This window comes from Xiphias gladius, chromosome 16 (assembly GCF_016859285.1).
Source record: "Xiphias gladius isolate SHS-SW01 ecotype Sanya breed wild chromosome 16, ASM1685928v1, whole genome shotgun sequence".
Lineage (NCBI taxonomy): Eukaryota > Metazoa > Chordata > Actinopteri > Istiophoriformes > Xiphiidae > Xiphias > Xiphias gladius.
The window spans coordinates 27,528,888-27,549,031 of record NC_053415.1 but is presented as its reverse complement, the minus strand read 5'-3'; the positions used below and the strand labels follow the sequence as shown (position 1 = coordinate 27,549,031).

The 20,144-nt window shown below is 46.8% G+C and overlaps 2 protein-coding genes across 12 annotated transcripts; one reads left to right on the top strand and one right to left on the bottom strand.

The window, feature by feature from the left end:
• Positions 1 to 405: 405 nt before the first annotated feature.
• On the bottom strand, positions 406 to 8,096 carry LOC120801333 (excitatory amino acid transporter 3-like). 7 transcript variants are annotated; one of them, XM_040148198.1, is made up of 14 exons: positions 7,985 to 8,096; positions 7,715 to 7,856; positions 6,593 to 6,733; positions 5,488 to 5,580; positions 4,913 to 5,024; positions 4,661 to 4,703; positions 4,509 to 4,568; positions 4,219 to 4,400; positions 3,704 to 3,811; positions 2,989 to 3,111; positions 2,685 to 2,879; positions 2,439 to 2,573; positions 1,529 to 1,645; positions 406 to 953 (listed from the first exon to the last, which is right to left on the bottom strand). In XM_040148198.1, the coding sequence occupies exons 2-14, from the start codon at positions 7,842 to 7,844 to the stop codon at positions 734 to 736; spliced, it is 1,659 nt and encodes a 552-aa protein (XP_040004132.1). In that variant the 5' UTR covers positions 7,845 to 7,856; positions 7,985 to 8,096; the 3' UTR covers positions 406 to 733. The 7 variants fall into 7 exon arrangements, with proteins under 7 accessions (XP_040004132.1, XP_040004134.1, XP_040004133.1 ...); XM_040148201.1 differs by having other exon boundaries at positions 813 to 953; positions 2,439 to 2,562; XM_040148202.1 differs by having other exon boundaries at positions 813 to 953; positions 2,439 to 2,559.
• Positions 8,002 to 19,520, top strand: cnot11 (CCR4-NOT transcription complex, subunit 11). Of its 5 annotated transcripts, none has more exons than XM_040148209.1 (9): positions 8,004 to 8,115; positions 9,402 to 9,494; positions 10,686 to 11,046; positions 13,407 to 13,571; positions 13,972 to 14,124; positions 14,839 to 15,041; positions 16,645 to 16,847; positions 18,242 to 18,338; positions 18,917 to 19,520. In XM_040148209.1, exons 3-9 carry the CDS (start codon positions 10,728 to 10,730, stop codon positions 19,112 to 19,114), a joined length of 1,338 nt encoding a protein of 445 aa, XP_040004143.1. In that variant the 5' UTR covers positions 8,004 to 8,115; positions 9,402 to 9,494; positions 10,686 to 10,727; the 3' UTR covers positions 19,115 to 19,520. The 5 variants fall into 5 exon arrangements, with proteins under 5 accessions (XP_040004142.1, XP_040004143.1, XP_040004144.1 ...); XM_040148206.1 differs by having other exon boundaries at positions 8,006 to 8,115; positions 9,370 to 9,494; XM_040148207.1 differs by having other exon boundaries at positions 8,006 to 8,115; positions 9,370 to 9,494; positions 10,673 to 11,046.
• Positions 19,521 to 20,144: the final 624 nt, after the last annotated feature.

The following is a 20,144-nucleotide window of genomic DNA, read 5'->3' as shown; positions in this document are numbered from 1 at the left end:
TTTGTATACGTCAACACCACAGGCCGGTAGCTACCAGTGTTAGCAGGATCCTTACCTGGATGGTTGAGTTACCGCCCTCTCCGACAACTCGGCACAACCCCCTCCCACCAGATTTCATTAAAGAGCCTCAGCGGCAGCCTCGGTGTTTCCGCTGGCGGCTGCTGGAACATGGTATAACATAACGGGTCTTGGCGTGGGGCTGTGCTGTATATGCAGCGTCCTGCAGGGACATTTTGACTTCCGACATTGTAAAGTCCAAATCTACTGTTGACCAGTTTTATCAGCCCTCACTTTACTTGTTGAACAATCATTTTAAAATATATTTATAGACAGTAAATTAAATCAAAATGCATCTTTATTTCAATTGAGAAGCTGCCTGTTCTCCAAGGTACTGAAATACGTGACTGCAGTTTATTTAATATTTATTTGCCAATAAATGTTCACATTCGGTTACATTCACTTCAATAGTTACATTCACTACGTCGACTCAGTTGTAATGAATTGAATAACCCTGTAAATCTGTAGCATCAGTACAATTCAAATGACTTGCAAACAGCTCGGTTCAGTTGATTAGATCAACCACATCTCTTCAAAATCTCTACATCGATTACATTCATTACTCTAACTTTTTCTATCACAGACGGCGACTTTACTAACACAATATACAAAATGAAAAAAACGGTACAACAAATGAGTCAAATCATTACGATTCATAACAAATTAAAGAGGTTTTTCAGCACTCGGTAATTACCTGACACAACATATACTCATCAGTCGGGTAGAAAGACGGATTCTTCTGCTCTGGTGTGCAGGATCTCGAGACCAGATTCCTCTGCTGAGGTGCAGCTGGGTTTTCTGGGTGTGTGTGAAAGGTGTCATCATCAGAGTCCTGACTGCTGATGTGGACCTGGATCTCATCACGGGTGCGGTCCTCAGCATCATTGTCGTGCATCCTAGCCGGGCAAAGCACATAGTTGTCAGTGGTGTGAATCGGCCTCTGGACGACAAACAGATGTGAATCAGTTCAGCATGGTATATTTTTAGAGTGGACTCCAGCTGCTCCGCTCTTGGGCCTGTCGCCAGAGGGGGACCTCGGGGTGCAACGCTCACCCACGGGGCAACGCAAGCCCGTGCACAACGCACCACTCCACCACCTGAACACATCCACAAATAAACTGCATACGTGCGCTGGTTTAGCGACAAAACCCCACTGAAAAATAATGATCATGATGCAACGGCAGCCTCTCACAAAAATGTAATGAACACAATTCATCAATCTATCCCTGAATTCTCGAATTCTGATTCCAGTGCTGCTGAAATTAAAGGGAAATATTTCCGTTATTTCCCACAATCATTTTTAGCCATATGAACGCGAGGGAAAACTAATTCCCGTCCAGGAGGTTTTGTCTGGCTGCAGGTCGCCTCTGCTCACACGCACCAGTAGTGGCTCTCTCGTTCCTCCTTGGAATAATCGTTCGCATCTGATATGAAAATGGGCCAAACATGAACAGGCCATCTGGTGTTTCACCTCGTCATTTCCTGCCCCCACTCCTCCATTTCTTTCAGTTCTTTTTTCGACAGTTGGTGGATGAGTGCCACACCGATGCAGTCTCCCATGACGTTGATGACAGTGTTGCAGCGGTCTCTGAAAGGCACAAATGACATCAAGCTATGAGGACAGAGGATACATGCGGCTTTACACTGCTTCGTCGTCTTCTAAATGAGCCGGACCCTGGTTGCACCAGTTCTTCATGTCTTCAGATTAATAACGTAAACACAAAGCCCCAGAAGGGTCAACGTGATTTTTAATTTTGCATTCCCTCAAATAAGTTTTGTATTTCCATCCATCCATCCGTTTTCTGCTGCTTATCTGAAGTCGGGTCACGTTGGCAGCAGGTTCAGGCATCCCGGACGTCCCTCTCCACAGCAACTTTTCCAACTTCTCCCGGGGGATCCTGAGGCGTTCCCAGGCCGGATGAGATACATAATCTCTCCAGCGTGTTCTGGGGCTACCCCGGGATCTCCTACCAGTTGGAAGACCCCAAACGGAAGGTGCCCAGGACGCATCCTAATCCACCTCAACTGGCTCTGCTCCGAGCTCCCTGTGGACGTCAGAGCTCCCTTACCCTAATTCCACGTCCCTAGAGCTAGTCTGCGACGCCCGGGCCCCCGGCCCAGCCTGCCGCCCGGCTCACGACGCACCCCTACCCAATGCCTACCCCCACGGGGTTCACCACCGCACAGTACAGTTTGCGTTCCCTCACAATAACTTCTGTGGTACTTCGCTTTGAGTTTTGCATTCCCCTTCCATTTTGGAGGATGTAATGCAAAAGAATTTCAGAAAAATTCCCACCATGACCCTTCGGTGGCTCTGTATCTAAACGTTTGTATCTTAAGTGGAGATTGAAAACAGGTTCCACGTAACGTCTTGAACTTACAGGAGCCATTCTACAACCACCAGGATGGAGGCTTCCTTCGCAGGTAGACCGACTGCCGTCAAAACAAAGAGAGTGGTCACTGCTCCTGTAGCCGGGATCCCGGCCGCTCCGATGCTGGACACTGCTGAAGTCACACTGCAGGTCAAACACAGAGACTCTTGGGAGGGTTTCTGAAGACACTGACATTAAACTGTACCCTGCGCTTTTAAATGTCCCACATCATTTACAACAGGAAGTGCGACTTACGAGAGGGTAATTAACTGGCTCAAGTCCAGGCTGATGTGGTTGAGCTGGGCAATGAAAACCGCTGCGACCACTTCGTAAAGGGCTGTTCCGTCCATGTTGATGTTGGTCCCGATGGGCAGCATGAATCGAGTGATCCTCTTGTCGATGTTGAGTCTGTCCTCACAGCATTGGAAAGTGATCGGCAGTGTGGCAGAGCTTGGAGACGCAGCGCATCCTCTGTTAGTGCACTATCCATAAATGTGAAGCCCCTTAAAATATGACCCGGCTCGTGCAGCTCTGATGGTGAACGTACACAAGAAGTTACCTGGACGAGATGAGCAGTGCCGTCAGTAAGGCAGGAGAGGCCCCCTTGATGACAGCGGAGGGGTTGTGTCTCACGCACAGGAAATAGATAAGAGGTAAAACTATTGCTCCGTGGATTACAAGCCTGAAACAGGAATACACAGTTACATCAACAGCAAGAGTTAGCATTCACAACGCTGCTGCTACAGCAGCTGACAACACCCCCCTAAAAAAAAGGGAAAGGGGAATCCATCAGCAGTAAAAGGCACCACGGCTCAGTTGGTTTTGCCGCCACAGCCTTTACATGGTCTGGCAGGACCGGTGGCTGACGGTGGCTGACGTTAGCTATGTTAGCAAACTTTAGCTGGATATTAGATCTAAGACAGCAAAATGACAGTGATAGTGCAGCATCTACGTACAGGCTGCCTACATTAGCCCAAGTGCATTCCTCCTTTTTTAGCATGACTTATTTTCTGATCATAAATAGGCCTTTTATTGCCGTTGCTCCGCTTAAACGGGGAGGAAAATATTTAAAACAGTTGCTGAGTCCCTGCACTAAAAGATAGTGGCCATAACCTCTGGCATCAGGTGCACATGTTTGTCCCCATATGTCTTGGGAGACAAATGAATCAAAATGACATGATCAAAAAACAAAAAGTGTATCACATGTTGCTGAGAAAGGCAGAAACCCAAGCGCCATTCTGGCAGAAGTGCTGAAACAGTAAAGGGAAACCTACCCGAGAGCAACCACTAGCATAAACTTTCCAAGTTTGAAGGTAGTTTCCCAGTCGTGAACCTCAATGACGTGGCTTGTAATCATGAAAAGCACTCCGAAAGGCAAGTAGCTGGAGAGGAAAGGATGTGATGAACAAAATAAAAGCAGCACTGAACCCGTTCAGCCACTGGAGAGCAGCAGCCTAACATGAAAACTTATCAGACTCTTGTCTGTTGCATGTCCAAATCTCATTTCAGGAAACGGAAGAAATCTAATGCGATTCCGAGGACACGCTGTTGGACACCGGAACCAAAAAGGATCCAAAACCCCTCTGGTACGGAGGCGACATTTACCGGGGGAGGGAGAGTTAAAGACACTGATACGTTTGTTAGAAGACACACTACGCCGTGAGCAGAAAAGACCCTATGTCAGTGTTTGTGAGCAAAAACACACGTTACACTACAGGATGTGCTGTTTTTCTACATTTTCCAAACATGGAGAGTGTCAGACATTTTGGAGGATGTTGTTTCACTTTACCCCAGTATCAAGGTGACCACCCATTTTGTGGCCTCGTTCAGGACGGTAAGGACCTCCACCAGGGCCTTCCCTTTTTCTCCCATCCTGTTGAGGGTCACGCCAAAAATAAAAGAGCAGACGATGAGGCCCAGCGTGTTGGCTCCGTCGACGTAGTGGCCCACCAGCTGCACCTCTGTCACGTTCTGTCACAGGACCGAAGACTCATTAACGACAAAGGTCTGAGAGCAACTTCGTGTATCCAGGATCATCACTGCAAATGGAAACTTCAAAAAGATAATCCTCCTAGTTACCATTTCCAGGCTGGAGTTCTCATCTGCTTTGATTTCAAACTCCACCCTCTCAGTCTTGTACTACGATGAAAACAGAAAAAGAAATCATTGGTCACATCGTGACCGAGGAAGTGTGCAGGTCATACAGCAGGATGCCTTAATGGGGAACATACCTGTTGGAAACAAGCCTGAATCAGGTTTTGTGGGACCATGTTCCTATAAACAATAAAGTCACACTATTAGAAGCCTGTTAGAAATGCAACCTAATCAAGGACAGGATGTGACGTTGTCTGGACCTGACATCAACAACTGTTTCTGCTTAAGAAGTGATTTTAGATTCTCTAGCTGGTTGAGCTGACTGACCTCAAAACCTTTCTGAACTGGAAAAACAGACAACATGTCAGAATATTCCCTTTTCTTCTCACCGGAGTAGATCCAACAAGGCATCGACAGTGGAGAAGGACTCCTCGTCTTCCGTCTCGCCCTTTTCAGCAGCGTAGGCGACCCCCGGCTTGATAGTCAGGACCAGTATCAGACCTACACAACACAACGTGAGCGTGCGCTACATCTGCTCCGTACGCGAACACAACGCGACAGCGCTGCTGGATTAAGAGGTCATACAGGACTGACCAGGAAGTGCTACGTTACGACGTTACACACGTCTCTACGTGGGATAAACACTGTGAAACGAAACCGATGCCGAACTGCAAACCATCGACGGAGAAACACGTGATCTTCGGCATCATATCTTCGTAACGTTTGCAGATCTCTATTGTCGCTCGGCATCGCTGGGGAGCGGGAACAAGCTCCCGTAAAATTACAGCTTTCAGCAGTGGCGCGGCTCAGCCGGACTCATTCGCTGTCCTGCTGCTGACGACATGAACAATGGACGACGGATGACATGATTTCCTGTCAACCAGTGAGCATAAAATCCCGTTGTGCAAGAAGGGATTCGGTGCTGTTTAAGACTTTTCGGGACCTGCAGATTCCCTGCTCTTACCTGTAATCACAGACAGGAGGGTGGTAGAGACAAAGAACACTGCTGCGCGCACAGCGATTCTTCTGGAGGTTTCAACGCTCAGACCAGAAACACCTGTGAGACACAGACAAAAAGAGCGGAGGCTGTGGTCTGCAGACGACAGGGTGGAGGGTCAGCAAAGTCCCGTACGAGCGCGACATCAGTGGAACGTGAGGGAAGGTTGCAGTTGCAGCTCAGAGTTCCACGTACGTCTGTGAGGGTCGTTTTGAGACATACTGCGTCACAGCTTAAATATCTACTCGCTACCTGTCTAAAGTTTAAAACCTGGCTTTGTTAAATAAACAGGCCATTTCAAATTAGGCATCGTTTCGATGAAACCCTACTTCAAACTGTGGACTGGCTGACCGGCGTCGCACACATTTTTATACCTGTAGCCTGGAAACCAATCGGTAACCGCCGCCTGGGCTACACACACTAAACAGCCCTGCAGTACTTCTACCGGGCCGAGCTTTGCGTCTTCACGAGCCTCGCGTCGGCCACGGACGGGGTTTAATGAGGGTCACACGTCGCACACGTCGTGGTGCAGTGCCGGTCCGGCTCCGCCATGTTGTCCGGCACATAAAAGCAGGCGGCGTGCGACGGCCACAGCCGACAGAGAGCTCTGTTATCCGGCCGCTGATCCACGGCATTTTACCACAGACGGCTTCTCTTCATGGAGTCTTCTGTCCCTGATCTGACCATGATTTAAGAGGCAGAAGCACTTCCGCTCTGATCGGCAGACCTTAAGGCCAGACCATGTAGCTTTTGAAAGAGACAACAAATCTTTCCTCTTAATAAGTCATCGAACTCACCCTGGTCAGTTCGGTACGTTAAGGGGGTTTGCTGCTACAGTCCGACTTGGTCCGGTACGACCGGTGGCTTTTGGTGGCGAATGTCAGCAAACCTTAGCTAGATGCTGCTGTGCGCTACCGTTACGCCGCATTTTAGCCTTTACCATTGTCCTGTTATCGCGACTTGTGATCGCAGTGACTGGTCTTCAGCAAAAGTTACATAGAAAAAGACCCAATTTAAGATTAATGAGCTTAAACTTGCCAAACCACCAGTGGGAAATACACCTGCCGCCTACCTGTTATCACACTCGTCACTATGAGCGGAACTGTAACCACCTGGAGCATCCGCAGGAGTATTTCTCCGGGAAAAGCAATGTTGACTTGGTTCAGCTCCGACACCGGGACGTAGATCTTGAGAGTCAGGCCCAGGACGATGCCTGCGAGGCAATAACAAAGACGTTGTAGAAATTAAAAGCCGCTCTGACTGGGGACGTAACAGGGTTAAAACAGACTTTTACACAAAGCTAGGTTTCATGAGCCAACCGTGAACCATGTGGCTGAAATTCACCGAGCACATGTAATTCCCAAGCGAAGCCACACCGACCTCTAAAACCTACTGTCAGAACTCTGGAACATTTAGGCGTTTGTCAGGCAGAGGCCACATAATAATAATAACACTAATTCATGGCTTGGTATGTTTGTTAGCATGTTTGCCGCTATATGATTCAGACCACTTCGGCCTTGAACTGCGTTTCCTCCCATCACATTCAGACCGCTGGGCATTAATAGCCAGATGTGGCGGTGTGTGTCAGCCCCGGTGCTGTGACGGAGGCCACCGCTGGGTGGCGCCAAAACGAAACCCAGGACATTTTCAAAATAAAATGCCCACGACGCTCCCGCCCTACCTGCGTGAAAAGTGTCACGCGTCTTACCCGCACGGTCCGAGGGGAAACGCAGCTACCGAGGCCCTGAATCGCGTCGTGAACCGGACCAGCCGTTATTGATTCGGCCGAGGGACGCGTATGTGTCCAGTTAAACCCGCATCTCGATGCCTTATTCCGGCCTGTTGCCGTCAAAGTTAACGAACAGGGCAGAGCGGGAGACTGCGGCCGGAAGTGAATCTGTGGTGTAATTAAAAAAGCAATAATTAGACAAGATAACGCGACATTACTATGCAGTTAGACCCCGGAAATACACATTTGGTTTAACTTCAGCGGTTCCTCAAAACGTCCTAAAGTAGGAAAAACGCCCGCTGTGAGTGATTTCAGTGGTTTCGTCAATCAGGTATGTTTCAGTGTCGTTTGACTTCTAGTCACTTTTATCATTTGGCCAATTGAGTCTTCGCATCGACGGACCGGGTCCGATGCCGCGGAGCGTTAGCGCCTCGGGCTAAACCGACCCGTAGCTTCACCGCTCACCCAGGGCGACAGCCGCCAGACTCAGGGTCTGAAAACTGTTCCTCAGGAAGTAGCTCCAGCAGTTCCTCGGGCGGCAGCAGCGGGTCCTGGAGCCGGAGGCGCCGTCCTCCTCAGCGGCGTTGTCCTCCATTGTACCTGAAACCTGAGCAAACCGACGCTAGCTGGCTGAGGCTGACTAGCTACTTGTCAACACACTTCGCTTCTGTGATAACAGACCTCTGGACGACATTTCTTAGTCAGCCAGCCGGATAATCTTCACGAAGTACTCACCGAGTAAAGATTCAGAGGCTCGGGAGAATCAGTTGTCGCCGTTTGGCTCTTTTCAAGTGTTTTGGTTCAAAATCGATTTTTAACGACAGAACTTTATGGCAAATATGACGAGAATCACGTGACCTGCGAAGGTAAGAGGGCCTCCGACCTTCTGTCTGTCATCTGTCTGTCTGTCTGTCTATCATCTGTCTGTCTGTCTGTCTGTGTATCATCTATCTGTCTGTCTGTCTGTCTGTCTATCATCTGTCTGTCTGTCCGTCTGTCTGTCTGTCTATCATCTGTCTGTCTGTCTGTCTGTCTATCATCTGTCTGTCTGTCTATCATCTGTCTGTCTGTCTGTCTGTCTGTCTGTCTATCATCTGTCTGTCTGTCTGTCTATCATCTGTCTGTCTGTCTATCATCTGTCTGTCTATCATCTGTCTGTCTGTCTGTCCATCTGTCTGTCTATCATCTGTCTGTCTGTCTGTCTGTCTGTCTGTCTGTCTATCATCTGTCTGTCCATCTGTCCATCTGTCTGTCTGTCCATCTGTCTGTCCATCTGTCTGTCTATCATCTGTCTGTCTGTCCATCTGTCTGTCTGTCTGTCTGTCTGTCTATCATCTGTCTGTCTGTCTGTCTGTCTATCATCTGTCAGATAGATAGACAGATGATAGACTGTCTGTCTGTCTGTCTATCATCTGTCTGTCTATCATCTGTCTGTCCATCTGTCTGTCTGTCTGTCTGTCTGTCCATCTGTCTGTCTATCATCTGTCTGTCTGTCTGTCTATCATCTGTCTGTCTGTCTGTCTGTCTGTCTGTCTGTCTCTCTGTCTATCTATTTGTCTGTCTGTCTATCATCTGTCTGTCTCTCTGTCTATCATCTGTCTGTGTTTGTCTTCCTTTCTGTCTGTCTCTCCATCTATCATCTGTCTGTCTATCATCTGTCTGTCTGTCTTTCTATCATCTGTCTGTCTGTCTATCATCTGTCTGTCTGTCTTCCTGTCCGTCTGTCTTCCTCTCTGTCTGTCTCTCTATCATCTGTCTTTCTTCCTGTCCATCTCTCTGTCATCTGTCTCTCTCTCTGTCTATCATCTGTCTGTCTTCCTCTCTGTCTGTCTCTGTCTCTGTCCTGTCATCTACAGATGATAGAGATAGACAGACAGATGACAGACAGACAACAGACAGACACCTATCATCTGTCTTTCTTCCTCTCCATCTCTCTGTCATCTGTCTCTCTCTCTGTCTATCATCTGTCTGTCTCTCTATCATCTGTGTCTTCCTGTCTCTCTGTCTCTCTGTCTGTCTGTCTGTCTGTCTCTCTGTCTTTTTTCTGTCTCTCTATCATCTGTGTCTTCCTGTCTCTCTGTCTTCCTCTCTGTCTGTCTCTCTATCATCTGTCCGTACAGTGTACATGACACTCTGGATCTCACTGGTCCAGGGGAGTCAGGGACCAGGCCCAGTCAAGACGCCTGATCCTTCCTTTACACCACGACCCGTCCCGTTCTCAATATTAAGGCCCCGAATATTACAGGTAGGCCTGTGTATTATAGTTTGTGCCTCTATAGTTCCTTCATACACATGTTGCCCTTCACTGTTCTGCAACTAGTTCGGTTTAGGGAGCAAACAAGTGATGTACAAGAGTAGGAACGAAGTAAAGGTGGTGCAGTAGAAACCCAGGTAACCCACCGACTGTTGTGACTTTCTGGTAGAAGTAAAATGATCTGTTCAGATATATATTGGCGAAGCGAAAAGTAACAATACAAAGAATAAAATCTTCACAATTGGAAGAAAAATGGTCTCCAAATATAATTACATCAGGCACTTGATTCCTGAGCGGATTTCTGTTTTTCAAACCAGAGGTTTAGCGAGTATATATATTATATGTACCGGTGTAAATGGCCAAATGTTGTCATTTTCAAATGTTGTGACTGAGAACAAAGAGAGAACTCGTGGCATGTTGTCATGATGTGTCACCCCCTGTTTCTATCACAGTATTCAAAGAGTGAGAGGAGAGGAAATTACTGTGTATTTCTCTGTTAACTGTGAGTATTCGCAAAAGCATCAATCCAAACGTGATTTTTTTTTTTTTTTTTTTTTTAAATAATCCACCGGAGTTGGGCAAAGACCCGCAACCAGCCTCTCTCTGATTGGCCTACCCTGATATTCTTCCCCTAACCCTAACCAATCATCAGTCTCCATCCCTAAACCTGACCACCCCCCCAAGCGACGAAAGTCAACGATTACCGGCCAATCGGAGGCAGGGTAGGGCGGGTCTTCGCTCACCTAAGGTGGGGGATTGGGGGCTGGGGGCTGTTTCCGGTGTAGGCATGAAACCTCGGAACTACGCTACCCATGACGCACTGCTTCGAAAGGTTCAAATCATAATTGTAACGGCTAACGAAGCCGACGTGTGTTTAACAGTCGTGATAACGCTTCAACAGATCTGGATATGACGCTTTTTTAATGTTTGCTGGTTTTGGAAGACTGTTATGTAGCCACCGAACCGGTCAGTGTGGATTTCGTCGGGCGGACTTCTTCGTTTTTGCGATGACTTGGCCGGTTTCTGTCAAGTTAGCGCTGCTAGGCTAAGCTAACTCGTTGCTAACTCGTGTAATGACTGTCAGGCTGTAGTTTCTTCTTTAAAGATGAATTAACTCCACGTAGTTTATCACGGGGATGCTTCATTTGCTGTATTGACCGACAGTATAGAGCTTTATAACAGTGCCGATCTCCAAAAAGCTGAACAAGCCCAGGTGAGGAGACCATGACCCTGGCTCCGAAGGAACTGTCCAACCTGCTGAGCATCATCTCGGAGGAGGCTTGCACTAACACCTTCGAGAGCCTCTCCACCCACTTCCACCATTACTTCGGGAAAGCGGAGCACTTCAGGGTGGGCTCGGTGCTGGTCATGCTCCTCCAGCAGCCGGACCTGCTGCCCAGCTCCCCGCAGCGGCTCACCGCCCTCTACCTGCTCTGGGAGATGTACCGCACCGAGCCGCTGGCCGCCAACCCGTTCGCCGCCGTGTTCGCCCACCTGCTGAACCCCGCACCTGCCGGGGAGGAGCAGGAGAAGGTGCTGTCCGGTACGTCTGTGTGTGTGTGTGTGTTTCCTTCAGGAGGACTCGAGATGTTGTCCAGCAGTTCTAACATACTGTGTTATCAGTCTCATACACTAACCCCATTTCAACACTACACAGTCATACTGTAGTACTGTACTGTTACCACTTCATCATTATATTATTATAGGTCATTGTATTCGACCTCTCTCAGTGGGGACTACACTAGGCCAGCGCTTTATTAGGAACACCACACTAATACTGGCTAGTTCCTCCCTTTGATCTCGAACAACCTCAGATCTTCGTGGCCTGGATTCCACCAGATGTTGGGAACTTGCCTCTGAGATTCTTGTTCACGTTGACATGACTGCATCACATCAATTCTGCAGATTTGTCAGTCTCCTGTTCTACCACATCCCAGAAGTGCTCTACTGGATCCAGATCTGATGACTAGGGAGGCCACTGAAGTTCACTGAACTCACTGTCATGTTCATGAAAACAGTTTGAGACGACTTTTGCTTTGTGACCTGGAGCATTATCCTGTTGGAAGTAGCCGTTAGAAGATGGTGAACTGTGGCTGTAAAGGGAAGCACATGGTCAGCAGCAATAACAAGACCAGGCTCCGTTTTCCAGTCTTCAGCAGTCCAGTGTTGGTGAGCCTTTGCCCACCGCAGCCTCAGGTTTCTGTTCTAGACTGACAGGACTGGAACCTGACGTGGTCTACCGCTGTTGTAGTCCATCCACCAAAGGGTTGGACATGTTGTTTATTCTGAGAAGCTTCTCTGCTCACCGCAGCTGTAAATGGTGGTTATCTGAGTTACCGTAGCCTCTGTCAGCTCCAGCCAGTCTGGACGTTCTCCTCTGACCTCTCTCATCAACATGAACTGATGCTCGCTGGATGTTTTTAGTTTTTGGCTCCACTCTGAGTAAAAACTCTAGAGACTGTTGTGTGTGAAAATCCCAGGAGATCATCAGTTTCAGAATCACTCAAACCGGCTCGTCTGGCTCCAACAATCACGCCACAGTCAAAGTCACTGAGGTCACATTTTTTTCCTCCATTCTCATGTTTGATGTGACCATAAACTGAAGCTTCTGACCTGGATCTGCAGGATTTTATGCACTACTGCCACACGATTGGCTGATTGGGCAGGGGTACAGATGTTCCTAATAAAGTGCTCAGGGAGTGTACGTCCATCGAGTCAAGAAATGAGTGAGAGCGTCTCCATCCTACAATTAAGTCCATGTTCCAAGGAGAGACAACAGTCTTCAGGTTTCCATTCTACCAAAAAAAGTCAGCCACAGATTAGCACTCCTTCAAGAAGAGAGGAGGAAAAACTTTTTTTGTGTGAAAATGTCGTGCATCCACACTACTGTTTCCAGGTTGTTTCTGTAGAGACCTCTGCCCGCAGAGAAACACCCGAACAACATAAAAACAGCTAAATCTCTTCTTCGTCCTCTTTTCATTTTGCAAACAACAAAACTGAGCATCACAGCTCACATCTGGTGAAGAGTGGGACAGAGAGCCAGCTGACCAAATCGTTATTTTGTGGTCACGACGTCCACTGACAACATCAACATAAATACAGGTTAATGACAGCAGCTCTGCGTTATGCTATATCAGCATTTAAAATGAATTAGAGGCAACAGAAAGACGTCGTAGTAACTTTGCTGCCACACAGTCGACTGACTGTAGGCTACAGATGCAGCCAGTTACTCTGCCAAATGACAACCTGTTACACCTCTATTCAGTCTCCTCCTGCTCTCTCTGGTCACCACAGCAGAATTCACCATTTAATTGTTTTCTTTTTTCTGTTTGTGTCGTCAAAAGTCTGAACCAGTATGAAATAGTGACTTAATCACAGCTCATGAATTCCACATATGAACCATTTCCAAGTTGCTGTGGGGCCGTGCTGTCTGGCAAAGTCAACATAAATCCTGGTTGAGGACAACAGCTGTGTTTTCCAATATACGGACATTTTAAATGAGTGGTGACAGAAGAAATTAGAGGCTGTCTTCTTAACTTTACTGTCACACAGCCCCCGACCCTCAGTAAGCAGCCTTCGTCGTCATTCTGTAAACGATGGCGTTGACCCATACACACTGAAACACAGAGCTGGAGTTTGAAGATGTTTTCGCTCTGGGGGGAGAAAGATGCTGTGTGTGCCACAGATTGATTCAGCATTTGCCCCAATTCTCGATCAAATACACAACAAAAACTGCCACTCTCATTGCAGAATTTTAGAAGTCAGAAAAGGTGCAAGCTGCCTGTGCAACACAGATTCTCGACCTCCGAGAGACAAATGCTGAACAGCTCTTGCAGCGTACCCTGCTTTTTGTCTGTCAACACTCCACCTACACATCTGTTTTCTGTCATATGATCTTTCCAGGCTTCCTTCCTCCCATCACCCAGCCTGAGAAATTCTTCCTGTCCCAGCTGATGTTGGCGCCGCCCAGGGACCTCTTCAAGAAGACGCCCAGACAGGTGTCCTGCATGGACGTCGGCAACATGCCCCAGTCTATAGACATCAGCGGGCTGCAGCTTGCCTTAGCAGGTGAATAAACACCAACACAGACATGTATCTACTGAGTTCTACTGTTTTAAAGCCACAACGCTCATCTTCGAAGGCAACAACGTCAGGTGTAGCTGAACACAGGGTTGTTACATAACTCGAACCAGTGTCACGGTTCCAGGTTTTAATTTGTCTTTTGTGTCATTTTTTTGTATGTTGGCAGACCCCAATGAAAATAAGCCTCTTAGACTTTATCGTGTCTTAATCTTTGATGGTTGTTTTAGTGAATGATGCTCAAACACTTTGTGCTTTCCGTCACTTTTCAAAAAACAGATCCTAATCTGAAGCGCTTCTTTGTGTTTCTCCTGCTGCTGCTTCTTTTTCTTTTTTTTTTTTTGTTTAATTGAACCTTTTTTTGTGTTTGTGTGTCTTTGTCGTCCAGAGCGTCAATCAGAGCTGCCCACTCAGAGCAAGGCCAGTTTCCCCAGCATCCTGAACGACCCAGATCCAGATTCATCCAACTCAGGATTCGACAGCTCAGTGGCCAATCAGATCATCGAGTCTCTGGTCACAGGGCCCCGCCCTCCACTGGAGAGTAAGTGTTGTTGATGCTGAAGTTGCTTTACATTAGGTTACACGACCTTTCCACCGCAGGAACTTACCCACGAGACCAGGAACCTTTTTAGGACCTCTGGATGGAGAGAAACCAGGAACTAAATTTAGCTGATGTACAACAGTTCGAGGAGGCAAAAAGGCCTGTACTCTGAGGATACAACTTTTTCTATTTGTTTGGGAACCATAGGGATGGAGTATCGGGTGTGACTCCTATATACAGTTGGGTGAGGGTCTGAAACAATCCTTTCTCTATAGTATATGACAGAGAAAAGCAGCAAAACCTCTCATTTGAGGAATTGAAGCCAGAAATTGCTTGGGACCTTTGCTTGAAAAATAACTGAAACAATTCATCACCAAACGGAACCTGCTCTGGATCTCAGTCCTCCTCTTCCCTCTGTGTCAGTTCCTAAATCATGATTGTTTTTAGCTGTGCAGCGTTTTTCATAATCTAAAAGAGGTAAATGTCTTAACATCCATCCGATCGGCGTAATATTATAATACTGTAGATCACTTTTCTGTCGTGGGGTCCAATGATTATAATTCATTGCTGTTCACATCCTGACACATGGTGCTGACTCTCTGAATATGAGGACACCTTTTATAGCTGGTGCAGCTGTTGCCATGGTTACCAAACTGACCTGTAGACTAGAAAAAGTACACGTATCTAACATGTCCAAATCTCTCCGCCCCACAGGTCACTTCCGCCCCGAGTTTATCCGGCCGCCGCCTCCCCTCCACGTGTGCGAGGACGAGCTGGCGTGGCTGAACCCCACCGAGCCGGATCACAGCGTCCAGTGGGACCGCTCCATGTGTGTGAAGAACAGCACCGGCGTGGAGATCAAGCGCATCATGTCCAAGGCCTTCAAGAGCCCGCTGTCCGCCCAGCAGCAGTCACAGGTGAGTTAACGTCACACTGGGTCGTGTCACGAGAGGTTTTCCTTAAGTTCAGTCCGGGCACTAAAGCTTTTCTCTTCAGTCTAAAGCAACGATCCTGCCATTAATATTTATGTATTAAAATACATAACCAGAGTACTTTATTTGCAGGTCTTGAAAGGTCCTAAAAAGCAATTTCAGATTCATGGGGAGTAAAACAAAGGGCTCACAGGTCTGAAAAGTTTTTAGTTTCATTTACTCATTTACTCTTGTTTGCTGTCGGCAGTAGTGTCAGTTATAAAGTGTTTCTGTGGGAGACGCTCTCCTGCTCTAAACTCTCCGTGGGTTCGTCGTGACCGGGGACTGAGCTGCAGGAGGATGTTCAGTCCTGAGTTTCAGTCAAACACTGTCGCTGCTGCTGCTGCTGCAGGAGCCGGAACAGAGTCAGCTCACAGTGGACAAGTCGAGATTTTAGCAAAAACTTAAAATGAATCGTTCCATCCAGCGTCTGCTGCTTATTTGGGTCCATGTTCATTCATTTAATTAACTAAATCATTAGCAAATATCGTTATCTGCTGCCGGGAAGTGCGGGAAAATGTGATTTCATTATAAATAAGTATAGGCCATATTTTCCCTACTGGACAAGTCAAGATTTTAGCAAAGGCTTTAATTATTATTTTTTTTTTAATAGCTTAATCATCTCATCAGTTTTCTGCTGCTCATCTGGGTCCAGGTCTTGTTAATTGATTAACTGTAGTTCTATTAACTGGGGAGTACTGAGAAAGTCTCAGAGAGTTGATGTGCTTTTAAACCGTATTGTCTGACCTGAACTTCTGTCATTCTTTGGCCCAGGTATGAAACAGGTATTAAATTTAATTTGGGGAAACCTACAGAGACGCTGGTAGTTGCGTCAGAATTTTACGAAATGTCTTTACGAGCTTTATCGAACCCTTCTCTGTAAACACTCATGGCGTCACCCACGGCTCGACGCGTAGTGGTGGAGAGCTGGTTCCTGCTGCAGCGGCGGTTTGAGAAGTTTTCAGGGCCACATTACCGTCTACAGGCAGTGGATTCTGGGTAGTCCTCTGTGGGATGGTGGCTTGTAGTTTACAGAAACAGTGTAGTCACATGTGATGAGAAGTAGGTGGAGTGGGCCATTTCAAAAGACTGGAGTCTTTCGGCTTTCAGTCGCACTCTTGCCCTTTGGCAGGTGAAATAGGTACTAAATAGACTTGTATGTAGTACTGAAAAGTTTTAAAAAGGTAATAGGTTCAACTTGATGAACCTGCAGAAACCTTGATTATTAATCCCAAAGGAAAATTGTAGCATTAAAGCAGCTATTTCATATTATGGATCTCTGTGGCACAGAGCAATACACGCAAGGCTCGTTAGCTGGAGACATTCATTGCTTGTTTGAATATTTTCAAGAAGAAAAATGTAGAATCTCGTTAGATTCACCCTTTGAACTTCTCTGTTAATGGCAGGTGGTGGGAAAGAGCATAAAGGCTGACGCTGGAATTTTTATTCTCCCTAGTTTTCCTTGGTGCAGGACAGAGAGGGAACATTTCAGACGGAGCCCCGATGTCTCCTGCTTCTTCATAACCCACCGTTTCCTCTCTCTCTGCAGCTGCTGGCCGAGCTGGAGAAGGACCCGAAGCTGGTGTATCACATCGGCCTGTCCCCGGCGAAGCTCCCCGACCTGGTGGAGAACAACCCGCTGGTGGCCATCGAGATGCTGCTGAAGCTGATGCAGAGCAGCCAGATCACCGAGTATTTCTCCGTGCTGGTGAACATGGACATGTCGCTGCACTCCATGGAGGTCGTCAACAGGTGAGGCTGCTGCTCTCTGTCATGGGCTGTTACTGTATCGGTCGTTGTGACCTACTGGGTTGCCTTGAGATTGAAAGCGAAGCAGACTTTTGTGTTGCAGTCTGTGTTTATTATTAGACCAAACAGTGAATGGACATGATGGAGCGACTTCCGTTAGATGTTAAAAGCCTCAGGTTTGTCTGTGAGCTGCTGTTTTTTGTAGATTTCCTCTGGGTCTTTGCTCATGGACGAAGTGAAGTCATGTAGTTCGGCACAGGGTTTCATCCATTCCTCATCATCTGCACCTGTTCATTTTGGTTTTTATTTATTTTGACTTTTTTATGTCTGTGTGTGTTGGTCAAACAGAAAACAGCTCATTTCTGTCATTACTTTAGGCACCAGGAACTTTTGACAGACATCATCTGTTATTTGTGACTTTTTTTTGATAGATTAGTTGATAATCAATATAATAATATTTTCAGCCCGATTATTGAGGTTGAGGTAATAGTAGTAATTTTCATATCAGCAGGTTTATTTTCCTTCGTCATGAACCACAGGTGAAGAATTACTTGAATACAGGAAATTTCAGTCTCTACCATAATTGTCTTTTCTGTTTTCAGCTTTGTTTGTAGCATTGACAGAGGTTGTAGGAGTTGTAGAGCATGTTGTCGCCACTAGTTGGCAGGACAAGCATGATTGATTGGGTGCAGTGACTCTTAGAGATCCCCTCCACGCGGTTTAGGACATAAAATACTCTGCTTCCACAAGAAAATAAAAACATGACCTTGTTTAAAAGTCTTAAAATCACATCTCCTCCTTCTCCCTCAGTGAAAAACCCAGAATCTATGAATATTTCAACTATTTCAAAAGTTTAACAGCAGAACACAAGAAATCTCCTACTTCACTGAAAAATCCATTCTGAGCTGGAGGCTTCACGTTTCCACTAGGGCTGCACCTCCAGGACTATTTTCATTATCTATTGATCTGCTGATTATTTTTCTTGATTAAGTGATCAGACATTTGTCTCTAAACCATTAGAAAACCCTGAAAATTGTCCAACACAAATTCCCACAGCTAAAGGTGATGTCCTCAGATGTGTTGTTTTATCCGGCCACCAGTTCAAAACCCGAGGGGAGTCAGTTTACAGCCATGAAAATGAGAGAACGAGAATATATTCACATTTGAGAAGCTGGAACCACAGAACGTTGGCATTTTTAATTTAAAAAATGACTCCAAAGGAATAAAGTGAGCTCAGAAGATGATCAGTACACAACACAGTCACACATACCAACACATTTCCTCCTACATCCAGTCTAGACACAGTGAAGCTCACACATCCCAGTGAGGTGACAGTAAACACAACTCTCCAAAGCTGATGGCTTGTTTCTAATCAGATCCTCTCTTGTGCTTTTTAGGTTGACCACAGCTGTGGACTTGCCTCCAGAGTTCATCCACCTCTACATCTCCAACTGCATCTCCACCTGTGAGCAAATCAAAGACAAGTACATGCAGGTACAGTGCAACACTTTAATAATAAGTCTGGCAAAGGCTGAACGTGCAGGCGTCTTATTAGATCCTCCTTCCTTTAACAAAAAGGGAAAATGTTGAAGAAAACAAGAAGTGAATGCATCCGTTTAGAAAAACCAGAATGTCAGCCAAAAATCGGCTGCTGTCTCCAGGAGCCCTGCTGAACTGCAGGAGCCGTTTTATGTATCAGGGCTTTCATTTTGGCAACACACATTCCTGTACACTCACTATACTTAATGAATGAGAAGAACTATTTCATTCAAGATATATTTCACACCAAAGCTAATGATTAAGGCAGAATTACAGCCAAACAACTGCTTAGGCTTCAACGATCAGTCTGACAGAAGAGGGAAGTGTGGAGTAGAGGCCCAGCTGCCAGCGTATCAGGAACACTCGGCTAAAACTAGAGCAGTCGAATCCAACAGTCCTGCAGTAAATCCTCCTTCATGCCGGTTGTAATGTCCAGTTGTGTAGGAACCTTCCGACGGGTGTCGATTCAGCCCTAGTTTGTGCCGCTGTTGAGCCGGACTGGGTTACACGGAGACTTTTATCTTTTCTTCCAGAACCGTCTGGTCCGTCTGGTCTGCGTCTTCCTCCAGTCGCTGATCCGGAACAAGATCATTAACGTCCAGGACCTCTTCATCGAGGTCCAGGCCTTCTGCATCGAGTTCAGCCGCATCCGCGAAGCCGCCGGCCTCTTCCGCCTCCTCAAGACCCTGGACACCGGAGAAAATCCCACAGAGGCCAAACCTGCCAAATAATGCTCCTCACAGAGACACTAACAGAGACGTAGACGCGGCCTGAGTTACTGAATAACACCACCCCGCCACGTCCTCCTTTCAAACAGGTTAAAGGGACACGCTTTAGTTACCAGAAACCTTCTTGGTGTCATCATAGGAGCAGAAACGGGTGCGGTCAGCTCAACTGAGAATGAATATTGTAAATATGTAGTTAAGTTTTTCTCAGACTTAAAGTCCTTTTCGCCCACTGCTTCCCGTCTGCTGTCCAGTTGTGCCTCTGAACTTTGTCACCGCTTCCTCTCCCTTTTCAAGAAGAAAAATAAGGACGGACACAATTCAGCTTCATTTTTTTTCAGTACTCGCTTTCCTTTGGAAATGAAATCTTGCAAGTTTTCTCTAATTAAACAGATTGTTTAATTGACTTTCAGGTTGTTTCTGTGCTTGTGGACTCTTTTTTTGATCAGGTGAGTGTCTATATCCTGTATTTAACTCACCAGCAGCCGGAGTGGCTGATCACTCCCGTCTGGCTGCTGTGACGAAGCCAGCCGGTGTTCCGGTCGCGTCGTTGTGAACGCAGCATTTAGAGCTCCTCAACACACCCTGACTGGGCCATGGTAAGTTACTGAAAACCCGTGTACGTGTTGACTTCAGGCTGACCCTCTATTCCTGAGCCACAGACAGCGTGGCCCCCGTTTGAGGAAGCTTCAGCTGCTCTCCTGCCGAGAGTTAGATGAGAAGATTGATCCCATTCCTGTGTCTGTTTGGTGTGAAACCACAGCCAGCAGCCGGTTAAAGCTGAGTTCTCCTGAAAGCTCCGGTGTATCTGAGTTGGTGCTAAAAAGTGCATGAAAGCAGGTAATTCAATGCTGAAACTGAATACCACAGTGTTGTCAACACTCACACACCCAACTCAGAAATAATAAAACAACCACCGCTGAACATGATTGCATTTTGTTCTAATTGCGGTCCTGTTGCTTGTGAGCTAGCGTTGTGTCGTTCTTTGTCTTGTTAGTGTTACTGTGTCCAGTAATGAGTGAGAAGCAGTAGCGCC